At 43.5% G+C, this 12938-nt stretch overlaps 1 protein-coding gene across 1 annotated transcript in view; it reads left to right on the top strand.

The window, feature by feature from the left end:
* The window catches only part of LOC126092912 (uncharacterized), a 671478-nt gene that overhangs the window by 67319 nt on the left and 591221 nt on the right, over nt 1–12938 (top strand). The window contains exons 10-11 of the mRNA XM_049908642.1: nt 691–884; nt 5583–5725. Of these exons, the coding sequence (XP_049764599.1) occupies nt 691–884; nt 5583–5725 (337 nt within the window). The remainder of the gene's footprint in view (nt 1–690; nt 885–5582; nt 5726–12938) is intronic.

Here is a 12938-nt window from a genome sequence, read left to right as displayed (position 1 = left end):
TAGATACGACGCTGACAGGTGACATGTACGTAAGCATCCTGTCTGATCACCCGCATCCATTGGTGTCGATTGTGCATTCCGACGGACTTGGCCAATTCCAGCAAGACAATGCGACACCCCACACATCCACAATTGGTACAAAGTGGCTCCAGGAACACCATTCTGAGTTTAACACTTCTGCTAGTCACCGAACTCCCCAGACAAGAACATTATTGAATCTGGGATGCCTTGCAACGTGCTGTTCAGAAGAGATCTCCACACCCTCGTACTCTTACGGATTTATCGACAGCCCTGCAGGATTCTTGGTGTCAGCCCCCTCCACCACTACTACAGACATTAGTCGAATTCATACCACGTCGTGTTGCGGCATTTCTGAGTGCTCGCGGGGGCCCTACAAGATATTAGGCCGTGTACCAGTTTCTTTGGCTCTTCAGTGTATGTTCCTTAAAAACTGTCGACATCTCGAGTATGTTGGCGCCGGATCACCATCTGCTTCGACGCCCTCCCCCCCCCCCACCACCCCTTTCTCGCTGCTCTACACGGTTGTCAGCTGTATCGCAAAAATGTAGACTCATTCGCAATTATTCCAGCTCGCCTCGCACACAACAAACAAGCACTAGTAAGGAACAAAATAGGACGTAGACGTGAGGCTGCTACGGATAGCCGTGTGAGGTGGTGGGCGTGTTGCAGGGCCAGGCGGAGCAGCGCGTGCTGAAGAGCCACCTGAAGGAGGTGAAGAGCAAGGTGTTCGCCGGGCTGGGCGCGCCTCCGGCGCCGGACAGCACGACGGCCCGCAGGAAGGCGGCCACGCCCACCTCGCCGGCGGTGGCCGCGCTGGAGCGCGCCGGCTCCGCCGACTCCACCACGCCCACCAGGACCAAGAGGTCAGCCTCCCCGCCCGCCTCACTGGAGCTTATCTGCATCCTCTTGTTTCTTTACCTCTCCCCTGCGTTCCCCTTTCTTCCTTTCACTCTCTCTTATTCTCCTGTCTGACTTTCTCTCTCCTTCTCCGTCTTTTCATCTTGTTTCCTATATTCATGTTTTTTCCCCATATCGCTTTCATCATCGCCCCCATTCTAAGTTTGTTCCCACCCCCATTAACTGTTTAATTGTTCCTCGCTGCCTTTACTTCCCTTCTGTCTCCCCTTTATCGCTTCCCCTCTCGTTCAACTAGATTCTGTCTGCTTTTCATCTCTCCATACACTGCGCTGATTTTATACTTCCTGCAAATATGCTACACAACATGGTGTTGCTTAATTGCGTGTATAACCCCATCTTATCCTGCTCCCCTACATACGAAAGCTTTACTGATTCTTCCAGTTTGAAGTCATAACAGGCCTGGCAGTATCGTCCATTTTTTTGCTCAGAGTTGTCTCACAAATTCTGTCTATTTCCTAAGGTAACACTTTCGATCATGTTTTGTCTCCACATTTAACTTAGAATATCCTTTACTATCAATCATAACAGAGTTTCTTCTCCTCTGGTGACCAACATTGGACTTACATGTAACACTTTGGTTAAGAAGAAACCAGCACAAATTTTTCTCTGTTCATAACAACCCTAGAACTATCAGGTGCATTGCAGCTATGTATGTAATACTTTTAAATAATACTGTAACAAATTGTACCCTGTCACTTCCATCAGACGCTAGTGGTTCACAGCTAATACCACTGGATCTTTCAGCAGAATAATACCAACCCTTGTAACTGTTCCTAACAGACACCTTGGATGAGGCTTTACCCTCACCCTTTCTCTCTGTTGATCGTTAATATCTCGAAATTACTAAACTCTACACGCCCTAATCAGACAGCTAAAAAAGGGACATGAACTGAAATGGAAACAGCTACTCCTTGTGAAGGAAATGTGGAATTTCTGCACGAGGTAAACATTGTCTCTGTAAGTCTGTCTTTGTGTAAGATGTTTGAAGGCCTTCAGCTGTTCAGTATAAAATGTAAAATTAAAAGCACCTTCAGCTGTCTATATTATGAACACCCTCTCTGAAGACATCAACAATAATGACAGTGTCAGTTATGTAATAAAGAGGTGGTGTACAGTTAGAGATCATTAACATACAGTGGTAATATGTAGTAAGCAATTAACAAGAAACAAACTGTACAATGTGCAATATCAGTATCAATGATAAACTAAGAAATAAAATGAGAGAACAGCTGCACATTGTGTGAATAAAATCTGTGAAGCAAAATTATGTATGCCATATAACAGTAAAATGAACCTACTAATTGTAAGTCAAAATTCTGTCATTCTTAGATCACTTCAATATCACATATCAACAAAAAACTGGAAGGTAAAAGTAATATCAATGCTCATGAATCAGTTGCAGCAGAACAATCACATCTGTATACTGCTGAGTATAATCTGAAGGTGAATTATGTATATGTACTCATATACTAGTAAAATATAAAACCCTTTGTAGGAGGTCAACTCCAGATTAACTGCCTGTATCACCTTGTACCATGTTTGCATACATCGCTAACTGCTGTGCAGTGGGCCCAGATTCCATTCCTGGTCAGGTAGGAGATTTTATCCACTTGGCAAGTAGGTGTCATGTTATTGTTACCATCATTGATGCCAAAATCACTCAAGTGTCATCTAATAAAAATACTTGCACTATGTGGCTAAACAACCCCAAATGGGCTCTCCTGGCCAATACAGCCATATAATTATTTTATTACCATGTACCATATACTAATAAACAAAACAAAAGAATTTAATGTTACATCAAAATAATGCAGGGTGATTCAAAAAGAATACCACAACTTTAGGAATTTAAAACTCTGCAACGACAAAAGGCAGAGCTAAGCACTATCTGTCGGCGAATTAAGGGAGCTATAAAGTTTCATTTTGTTGTACATTTGTTCGCTTGAGGCGCTGTTGACTAGGCGTCAGCGTCAGTTGATGCTAAGATGGCGACCGCTCAACAGAAAGCTTTTTGTGTTACTGAGTACGGCAGAAGTGAATCGACGACAGTTGTTCAGCGTGCATTTCGAACGAAGTATGGTGTTAAACCTCCTGATAGGTGGTGTGTTAAACGTTGGTATAAAAGTCAACTACCCGAGGCGATGGATCGGCCGCCAGGCAGCCCATGACAGAGCACTTCATCACTGGCCTCCAAGAAGCCCTGATCTTACCCCCTGCGATTTTTTCTTATGGGGGTATGTTAAGGATATGGTGTTTCGGCCACCTCTCCCAGCCACCATTGATGATTTGAAACGAGAAATAACAGCAGCTATCCAAACTGTTACGCCTGATATACTACAGAGAGTGTGGAACGAGTTGGAGTATCGGGTTGATATTGCTCGAGTGTCTGGAGGGGGCCATATTGAACATCTCTGAACTTGTTTTTGAGTGAAAAAAACCTTTTTAAATACTCTTTGTAATGATGTATAACAGAAGGTTATATTATGTTTCTTTCATTAAATACACATTTTTAAAGTTGTGGTATTCTTTTTGAATCACCCTGTATATTAATCACAGATCCATAAGGTGCCAACTATTTAATAAATACATTTTTAATGAAACAAACTGTAAAGCTAATGTAATAAACCATAACAAATTCCAGCTATGTAGGGAATGTCAAAATATCATATGAAAGAAGTTATAACCAACATCATTAAGAAGTGGGAAATTTGCTTTTAGCAAGGCATGTGGCTGGGTCATATAGTGAACCTAGACAAACACCTGTCTACCAGCCAAGCTCCCACTTCTTGATAATATTGGTTACAACATATTATATATGTTATTTTGACACGTCCTACATAGTGGGAATTTGCTATGGCTTATTACATTAGCTTTACAGTTTCTTATTAAAAATATTTTTATGAAGTAGGTGGCACCGTATGCATTTGTAATTGAGGGATTATTTTGATGTAACTTTAAATTGCTGTTTTTATTAGTTTATTAGTGTGTGGTACATGATGATACATGTAGTTAATGTAAGGTTGACCTCAGGTGAATGGTTTTATTTTCTGGTAGTATATGACAACATATAAATAACTCACCTTTAGATGGTACTCGTTAATATATAACTGTGACTGTTGTGCTTCATTTAATTCACAGGCATCAGTGTTACCATTACACTCTAGTTGTTTGTCAATATGTGACACCATAGTTATCTAACAATGACATGTAATTATGACCTCTGATCAGTAGGTTCACTTCATTGTTGAAGGGCATACGTATATTTTCTCGATGACTTTACATTTGTACAATGTGAAACTGTTCTCCCATTTTATTTGTTAGTTTCTCATTGATTCTGATAGCTCATGTTGTGTGGTTTGGTTTTTGTTAAATGTGTACTACATATTACCACTGTAAATAATTAGTCATTAAATTGCACACCACTTCTTCATGTAATTCACACAGTCATCCTTGTGTTTAGACAAGGGCTTGGACAAGGTGCAGCAGACAGCTGAAGGTGTATGAAATTTTACATTTTATATGTAAGCAATAGGCTGCAAAGACATTAAGGAGGAGATCATGTGGCAATTACATTTATCAATTTTTTTACATTCAGATCAAACCTCTTCCATGCATGTATCAAAAATGTTTGTTTCTAATTACAATGGTGAACAAAATTCCAGTTTTCATTGGAAATATAAATTCTTAATTATTGATATTTTATGAAGGGTTGTTAATAAATTTTTAATTTAAACAATTTGTGTTAATAATATGTCTCAAAATATCAACAGGTTAGATTTTATATTTGCAACAAAAACTGGAATTTTGTTTGGGATGTGTAACTTGGAAAAAGAAAAAGTGTATTTTCATTAAAATGATCGACACATAGTTAATTAGCATGTATTTGATTAATTTTATACTTAAATGATGTAAGCAGTCAAACTGAACGAAAAGACCATACTGAGATCCTCCGAACCAGTGATCCATTGATTACCCAATTACCACTCTCCGATGCTATGGCGTGAGCGAAGCGGCTCATTGTAAAAAAAAAATTGCAGAACTTCAGGGAATTAAAGTTCCTTGGATACCTCCAAAGTCTGGTTTCTCTACAATTTTTAGTGTGCATCAGCTGCTTTGGAAGACTGGTATTTGAGTTCTGAACTTCACATATCATACATACAAAAAATTACAAAAATGTGATTTCCATGTGGCCTCCTTGTTAGACGATGTACAATGTCATATCACAAGAGACGGTAAGACTTCAGCTCACATTTTGCTCATATGTTACTCTGAATGTTCAGTTTACAATGTAATGAACCTGTACAATGAAGAATCTCTTCTGCTTGGGCGAAATCTGAAATGGCTAAGCACTAAGAAAGAATGTAGGAATATGATATGTTAAAAACGATGTTGCAAGAAAAACGCTCTCTATCTCTGTGTCACCACCTCTCTCTCTCTCTCTCTCTCTCTCTCTCTCTCTCTCTCTCACCACCTCTCTCTCTCTCTCTCTCTCTCTCTCACCACCTCTCTCTCTCTCTCTCTCTCTCTCTCTCTCTCTCTCTCTCTCTCTCTGTGTGTGTGTGTCACCACCTCTCTCTCACCACCTCTCTCTCTGTCACCACCTCTGTCCGCCACTACCGCCGTGTGGGCGTGTGCTGTTGCAGCAGGCGGCCCCGCACGCGCGCGTCGCCCATCTCGCAGGCGCTGCCGCTGTCCGGCCACAGCTCGGTCCGCAGCTCCGTCAGTGACGTCAGCGGAGAACACGCCTCGCCGGCCACGCCCTCCTGCAAGAGCGTCTCCTCGCTACGTGAGTACCCTCTCTCTGCCTCTGTCTCTCCTTAGCAGAGCCCCCGTCAGTCTTCAGGCGGCTACAGCGCCTGAGGAAGGCAAGCACACCGCCCTCCCCCTCCCGCCATATTGAAAGAGTACGTTCCTTAGCCATTGTGTCGTAAGAATCACGCTACATGGTTCCAAATATATGCTACAGTTCTGTTCCGATCTTGAAGAAATTTTGCACTCTTTACCTTCGTGATGAATGGGAGATCTACATCTACATCCATACTCCGCAAGCCACCTGACGGTGTGTGGCGGAGGGTACCTTGAGTACCTCTATCGGTTCTCCCTTCTATTCCAGTCTCGTTTTGCTCGTGGAAAGAAGGATTGTCGGTATGCCTCTGTGTGGACTCTAATCTCTCTGATTTTATCCTCATGGTCTCTTCGCGAGATATACGTCGGACGGAGGAATATACTGCATGATTCCTCGGTGAAAGTATGTTCTCGAAACTTCAACAAAAGCCCGTACCGAGCTACTGAGCGTCTCTCTTGCAGAGTCTTCCACTGGAGTTTATGTACCATCTCCGTAACGCTTTCACGATTACTAAATGATCCTGTAACGAAGCGCGCTGCTCTCCGTTGGATCTGCTCTATCTCTTCTATCAACCCTATCTGGTACGGATCCCACACCGGTGAGCAGTATTCAAGCAGTGGGCGAACAAGTGTACTGTAATCTACTTCCTTTGTTTTCGGACTGAATTTCCTTAGGATTCTGCCAATGAACCTCAGTCTGGCATCTGCTTTAACGACGATTAATTTTATACGGTCATTCCATTTTAAATCACTTCTAATGCCTACTCCCAGATAATTTATGGAATTAACTGCGTTCAGTTGCTGACCTGCTGTTTTGTAGCTAAATGATAAAGGATCTATTTTCTGTGTATTCGCAGCACATGACACTTGTCTACATTGAGATTCAGTTGCCATTCCCTGCACCATGCGTCAATTCGCTGCAGATCCTCCTGCATTTCAGTACAATTTTCCATTGTTACAACCTCTCATTGTTTATATACTGCTTATCTAAGATTCGGAATCTGACTTGAAACATGTCTGTATGTAACATACAGTGATCAGCCAAAATATTACGAGAACAGCCCGCCGCGACGTTGGATGCCACCCAGTGGCGTTTCGGCCACGTGACGTGGGGACAAAATCATGTGGAGCAGACACGGATGGGGGATCACACTGGTGGAGATAGGAGAAATCCACTGAGATAAGCGACTTTGACAAAGGGCGGGCAGATCATTATTATACAGAGCATATGAGCGAGTATCACGAAAAAGAAGCTGGTCGAATGTTCAAGTGCTACTGTGGTGAGTAGCTACGAGCTAAATGATTCGACGTCCACGACTCTTCACAGAACGTGAGTTTCACAGGCTTGTCTGCTCTGTCTGCTCTGTGCCATCTCTGCCGAAAGAGCACAAGTGTTTCGGAGCACACGGTTCATCGTACATGGTCGGACATGAAGCGTCGCGGCAGACCGCCCCTGTGCGTTCACATGTTGACCCGGCGTCGTCGTCAGTGCGCAACGGACCATTGGGATTTGACTGCGAATCAGTGGAAATCTGTCCGCTCTTCGGGTGAATGGCAACTTTGCTGCACTAGGTCGATGGTCGTCTCCACAAACTACGTGAACGGCGTCTCGAAACGTCCAGCGCGCCACGAACGCAGGCTGAGGGGACGGGAACAGTATTACGCTACGAAACATTCTCCTCCGCTTACATCGGACGTCTGCAAGTAATGGACGACAGTCTGACAGGCTGCGAACAACCTGAATCCCTTCGTGCTTCGCATGTTGCCCGACGGCGATGTCATCGTTCAGCAGTACAGCTGTCCGTGTCTCGGAGCCAGACCCGTGCTACAGTGGTTCGAGGAGCATTACAGTGAACTGGGTTGATGTCTCGGCGACCAAATTCGCCTGATGTAGATCCTATGGAACACTTCGGATCGTTATAGGGCGCCTTTACGGCGTACGGAAATCAGCGACCACTATTTACGAGAGTTACACGACCTGTGCGTGGACATCTGATGCCACATACCTCCACAAACCTACGAACAAACTGTCGTTCCCTGATAGGCAGAATGAGTGATTAATTTCGTTCCAACGACGGACAAACAAGCTGTTAGACAGGTGGTCTTAATGTTTTGGCTCATCAGTGTATAAAGGGGAAAAGTTGTTACAAAAAAACTTGAACAGTTCTTGGCCGATTTACTTCAGATTTCTACACGATCCCCTGATGAACATTTGATCGGACGTAGACTATATATTTTAATACAGACATAAAATATATATATATATATATACTTCAGATTTCTATATTCAGATGAAACAATGAAGAAAATTAATTAAAAATTAGATGCCTAACAAACGAAATATATCGTGGTAAAGTAAATGTAAATTCTATGATGAGAATAAATTACAGCAGCAATACTGTCTTCGAGATGGTACCATCAGACGTCACTAGATCCATAGATCCAGGGACAAATGTACAGTAGAGAATTTGACAGAAACATCATTGAAAACTGTTATTTAATGACAAGTTGCCGTTATTACACACGCAATATGCAAGGAAGAAGGCTGGCCGTGAAGAACCTGTAGCCGAACCTATAGAGGCCACCATCATCCCGAGGTATGCCACAGGTGAAGACATATTCGTTCTTCGCATTCCGTTGATACTTAGTGATTTAAATAATGATGCCCTTCCGTTTAAAACGACTGCACTTTTCCGTGCGGCTTAAGTTTATTGTGAATATCGAAAGGCACAGGGCCAGTCACTTTCTTGTGGCAGATATTAAACGTGCCGTGCAACGCCAGGCACGGCAGCTGGCAATACATAAGCAGACACAGTCCAGTCCCGTAGGCGGATCGGTTGAGTGCACTCCTGGAGGGATTTCCGTTATTACTACGTGAGTGCATGTAGCAACTCCTCGTTTAGCTTCTCGTGGTTGCGTTAAGTATTCTGTGCTCAGAGATATGATGCAGATGTCAAAGATGCAAACAAATAGAGGAAAGAATTCCAAGGTGGAAAAAATACTGATACCTAGGTACTGACGAAAAATGCAGTAGTGGAACACTGGGAAATCTACAGACGTCATTTATAATGGTTTACATTGTTATTACAAAATAACAGAAGAAGGCTCACACGGCTACTGACTTCTTAATTTGAATCACGTGAGGGCAAAAATTTTCTTCTGCGCTGATTCTTACAATTTTGTTTAAGAAAACTGTACACTACTTTAGTCAACGATAAATGCAGTGCAGCTGCATCTGTTCCACTTCAGTTGGAAACCGCTTCGTACCTAAGAAATGAAGCCCTCTCTGAAGCGTAACAGCTCAGTCACTCGTGTGGGTGCCAGAAGATTCCGCGACCAGACCAGCCATGTTGATGGAGACCCATTATCAGGCCCCTCCCAAACTGCCAAGTGCTGATAGGGCTGACTCTCACGAGTACGCTGCATCTCCGTGCCCTCACACTGGTGACACAGTATCTAACACCGTTCACGCCCGTTGTAAACCCTAACAGGCTTGGGAACAGCACGAAACACGACCAACACTGCAGCTCTGTGGTCGCTTTTCTATCTGTCACGAAGAATAGGAATTCTAATCGTTTACACACTCGCCAATGGTGTATACATATACTGAATTACATTGAAATCAGAACATGTCTTCCGTATTCTTCACTTTCTCTGTCAGGCAGTGAAGGCTGCAGTAGTTTTTGCAGATATGAAGATATATACACAGGACTGACCAGCGTGGGCACCTGCAGGAAACCAGTCTTCGGACTAAACAGCACAGCAACAATATTTGAAAGTTACGAGATAGTTTTTTTCCACTTAACAGGTCGCAGTCAGAGAGCTTTAGAGATGGCGGCTGCTCCCCTACTGAGTGACTAGGCTCACGTACCTGCCCTCTTCTCGGGCAGCAAGAGGTCAACCATGCGACGTATCCTGTTTGACCCAGTGTGTCTAGTCAACACCGACTCAAAGGAAGGCCTCGGCGCTTGTTCGTGACGTCACGTCAGCTAGGCATGGCGAACGCCAGGTCTGTTGCAGGCATACTCATAATGGTGGTGTCTCCCTCTCTGACACAGGAAAATGCGAAACTATTGACGGTAGTTGAGCAACACACATTGTTCTGAGAGATTTCTGCGATCAATTAATTGTGCAATTCATTACACTTCTTAACAAATAGTGCACTCCTGAACTTAAATTTCCACCTGTTTTAAGGATTGACATACAAAAACAACTTCATGGTCCAGCAGCAACAGAATTCTTGCTTCTTTACCTTATTTGTAAATCTGAGGAAGTTACGTTTGTACTGGATTGCTTTTACAAGAAACTGTGAACATATTGGTGCTCTTCTTTAGGTGTCTCGGTTGACTATGGGGTGAGGAGCACTGAATGTTAATGAAATATCTTGCGATTATACACGTTGGGGGAGGGGGTGGGGGACAGAAAGAGGCAAAAGAGAGATACTTGTTTTATCAAATAAAATTTTTTTATCTTATAAAGTTTCTCCTTTCAGTTGCAAGAGGGGAATATTTATCTTTTCTATTGTGCATGTTTAAAAAAGTTTAAGCTCAGCAGTATTTTCGATGTATGAAGCTATTTTGTTTCATTTTACACTTCCAGTGACGATGTCAAACGAAAATAAATAAATAAAAGAAACGAGTTCTTTGTAAGGGGGTTGGGGTAAGTTTCGATAACAAAATGGATGAAGTAAATATAGTTACTTGAATGTAAAATTTCTGAAGCTTACAATGGGGCAAAGCGTCTTCTCATATTGATCTACGTTTGTTTCGACAGGATTCACTAATACAGAACTATGATCTTCATTTGTAGCTTTACGATAATGAGAAAATCTTTCATCTAAATGAAACTGCAGAAACCAAATGAATACCAAACATGCTGTCCGGAAATAAGAGATTTATAGTGATAAGCACGCCCAGGCGTTTCTGCCTGCAGCAGACCTGGTGTTCGCCGTGCCTAGCTGACGTGACGTCACCAACAAGCGCAGAGGCCTTCCTTTGAGTCGGTGTTGGTCTAGTTCCGCGCTTGCTCGGCAGTCAGAGCTGCACTTTACGTGAGTGACAAGGCGAAGGTATTGGCGCGGAAGCCGCCGCGGCCACAGCGTGCGTAGTTACTCATAGACAAAGTATTACTGCGGCTGGGTGTGAGGGCGCTTCGATCGGCACAGAATGTGTTACGCTGTTTTAACGGCCAAACAACTTGTCCGTGAAAGTGTTCGGACTTAGTGTTGACGATAATCTAAATAACTGATCGGGCTTTCGTTTACAGTAATGTCACCGAGCGGTTCCGATAATGGCCACGGGAGGTCATTACAGTAATACTGTTGTTTGGTAGTACTCATCAGGGCCCTGGTTTATATTTGATTTACGCACTTTAATTACATACCCAAGACACTTGCAGATTCAAGGAATGGGCGAACTGTTCTGCAGCGTGGAAAGAAATGCTGCACTGCAGGAAATGATGCAGTAATACCACGGTGCAAAGTGATCCTGGCCTACGTCATCTATTAGACATGCTGCTGAAATCCTTAAATCATCTGCAACATGTAAGCGCAGCTTCGCAGGCTGTTCTGACCTGTCTTTTTACCCAGCAGTACCTGTAGTGGCAACAAATGTGAGCACGCAGTTGATGAAACAAACTGGCAGGTTGGTAAAGTGAAAGTGGGAAGCTATGTAAGAAATGGGTTACGTTAATTGACGTTAACAGGCGTGCAACAGGAAGCTGAAAAAGGCTCATTTTGGTGAATAAGTGAGAATAGGAAAATTAAATGGAGGGGCACAACCCTTCAAAATTACCGTGCTAGTCTGTAAAGTACTGCGTAATGACATAATCTTAGAGGATGCGGTAAGAGATGCTAACTGCCCCACATTTACTGGTATCATGGCGCGTGGTGACAACCATCAGCTCACAGATACAAGTCAGTGTGAGTAGGCTTCTTATAGACAGAATGTCCCAACGTACCATCAGTCTTCCTTTTGACCAACACATCAAGGAAGGGAAGGCATCCATTTTTTTCCACCTCCATAGTTGTCACCATCCAGTTCAGCGTGGAGGAGTACTCCGTACCTTGGTTCACAGGGCCCACGTTATCTGAGACCCTGAAAGTTTGGCAGCTGAGCCAGCACATCTCGAAGTCACCTTTCGTCAGAATGGTTATAGTGAGAGGCAGATCAAACGTGCGTTGTGCTATCAGCCTTCTGTGCAACGGGTGAGTGACGATAGCAACGAAGTGGCACCCAAGTCTACGGCCTTTTTGCCTTACGCAGGAAGCATTTCCAACAGGATTGGCCGTATTTTGCGGAAATGTGTTTTTTGACCACCTTCTAAAATTAAAGCCCTGATGGCGTCCGTAAAAGATGATCTTGGTTAGCGTAAGGCTGGGGTCTGTCGTATTCCTTGCAGTTGTGGCATCTCATATATTGGCCAGACAGTCAGGACTGTGGAAGACCGGTGTACTGAACATAAGCGTCACACACGCTTACAACAGCCGAGCAAATCCGCTATTGCAGAACACACTGCCTTGGCACCGGTCATCCTATGGAATACAACAACACGGAGATTCTGGCCTGCACGTCCAGCTATTGGGATAGTGTTATTAAGGAAGCTGTTGAAATCAAACTATCAAGCAACCTTATAAACAGAGAGGGTAGATTTTGTTTAAATGATGCTTGGATTCCGGCTGTCTCTCTCATCAAAAAACAGAGGGACAGAATTAGTGCTACCTCATCTGTTGATTAGTCACTATCGATATTTCTGGTGTTGGTCATCTTTGTTTGTGTTGACACTTGTTCTGTGTGGTATCTTCCTTTCTTGTCCTCTGTGAACCGAGGTATTAAATTTCCGTGCACATTTCTTCCTGCTTGCATTTGTGCCTTGAGAATGGCAGGGTGTGCTCCTGTCGAAATATCGGCGGTGGCCGACGACGTCACCCGCCAGCAAACCCGTAAGTTGTTCGAACAGTCAATTCGCCGGGAAAAGTTAAGGTCTCACATTCTCTCAAATTTCTCGCCATCCTTCGCCATTGCATGGATTTATTGTCTTTTCACATGTGGCTCAGTATCTCGTTTCACCTGATGATTTTTAGAGCCAGTTTGTGCAATATTACTTTCCCGCATTCGTCCTCCCCACAAAGCGTGCGAGAATGGTACAGGAGTGGG

This window comes from Schistocerca cancellata, chromosome 7 (assembly GCF_023864275.1).
Source record: "Schistocerca cancellata isolate TAMUIC-IGC-003103 chromosome 7, iqSchCanc2.1, whole genome shotgun sequence".
Lineage (NCBI taxonomy): Eukaryota > Metazoa > Arthropoda > Insecta > Orthoptera > Acrididae > Schistocerca > Schistocerca cancellata.
The sequence above is the reverse complement of the archived record's forward strand: the minus strand, read 5'-3'. Positions and strand labels throughout refer to the sequence as shown.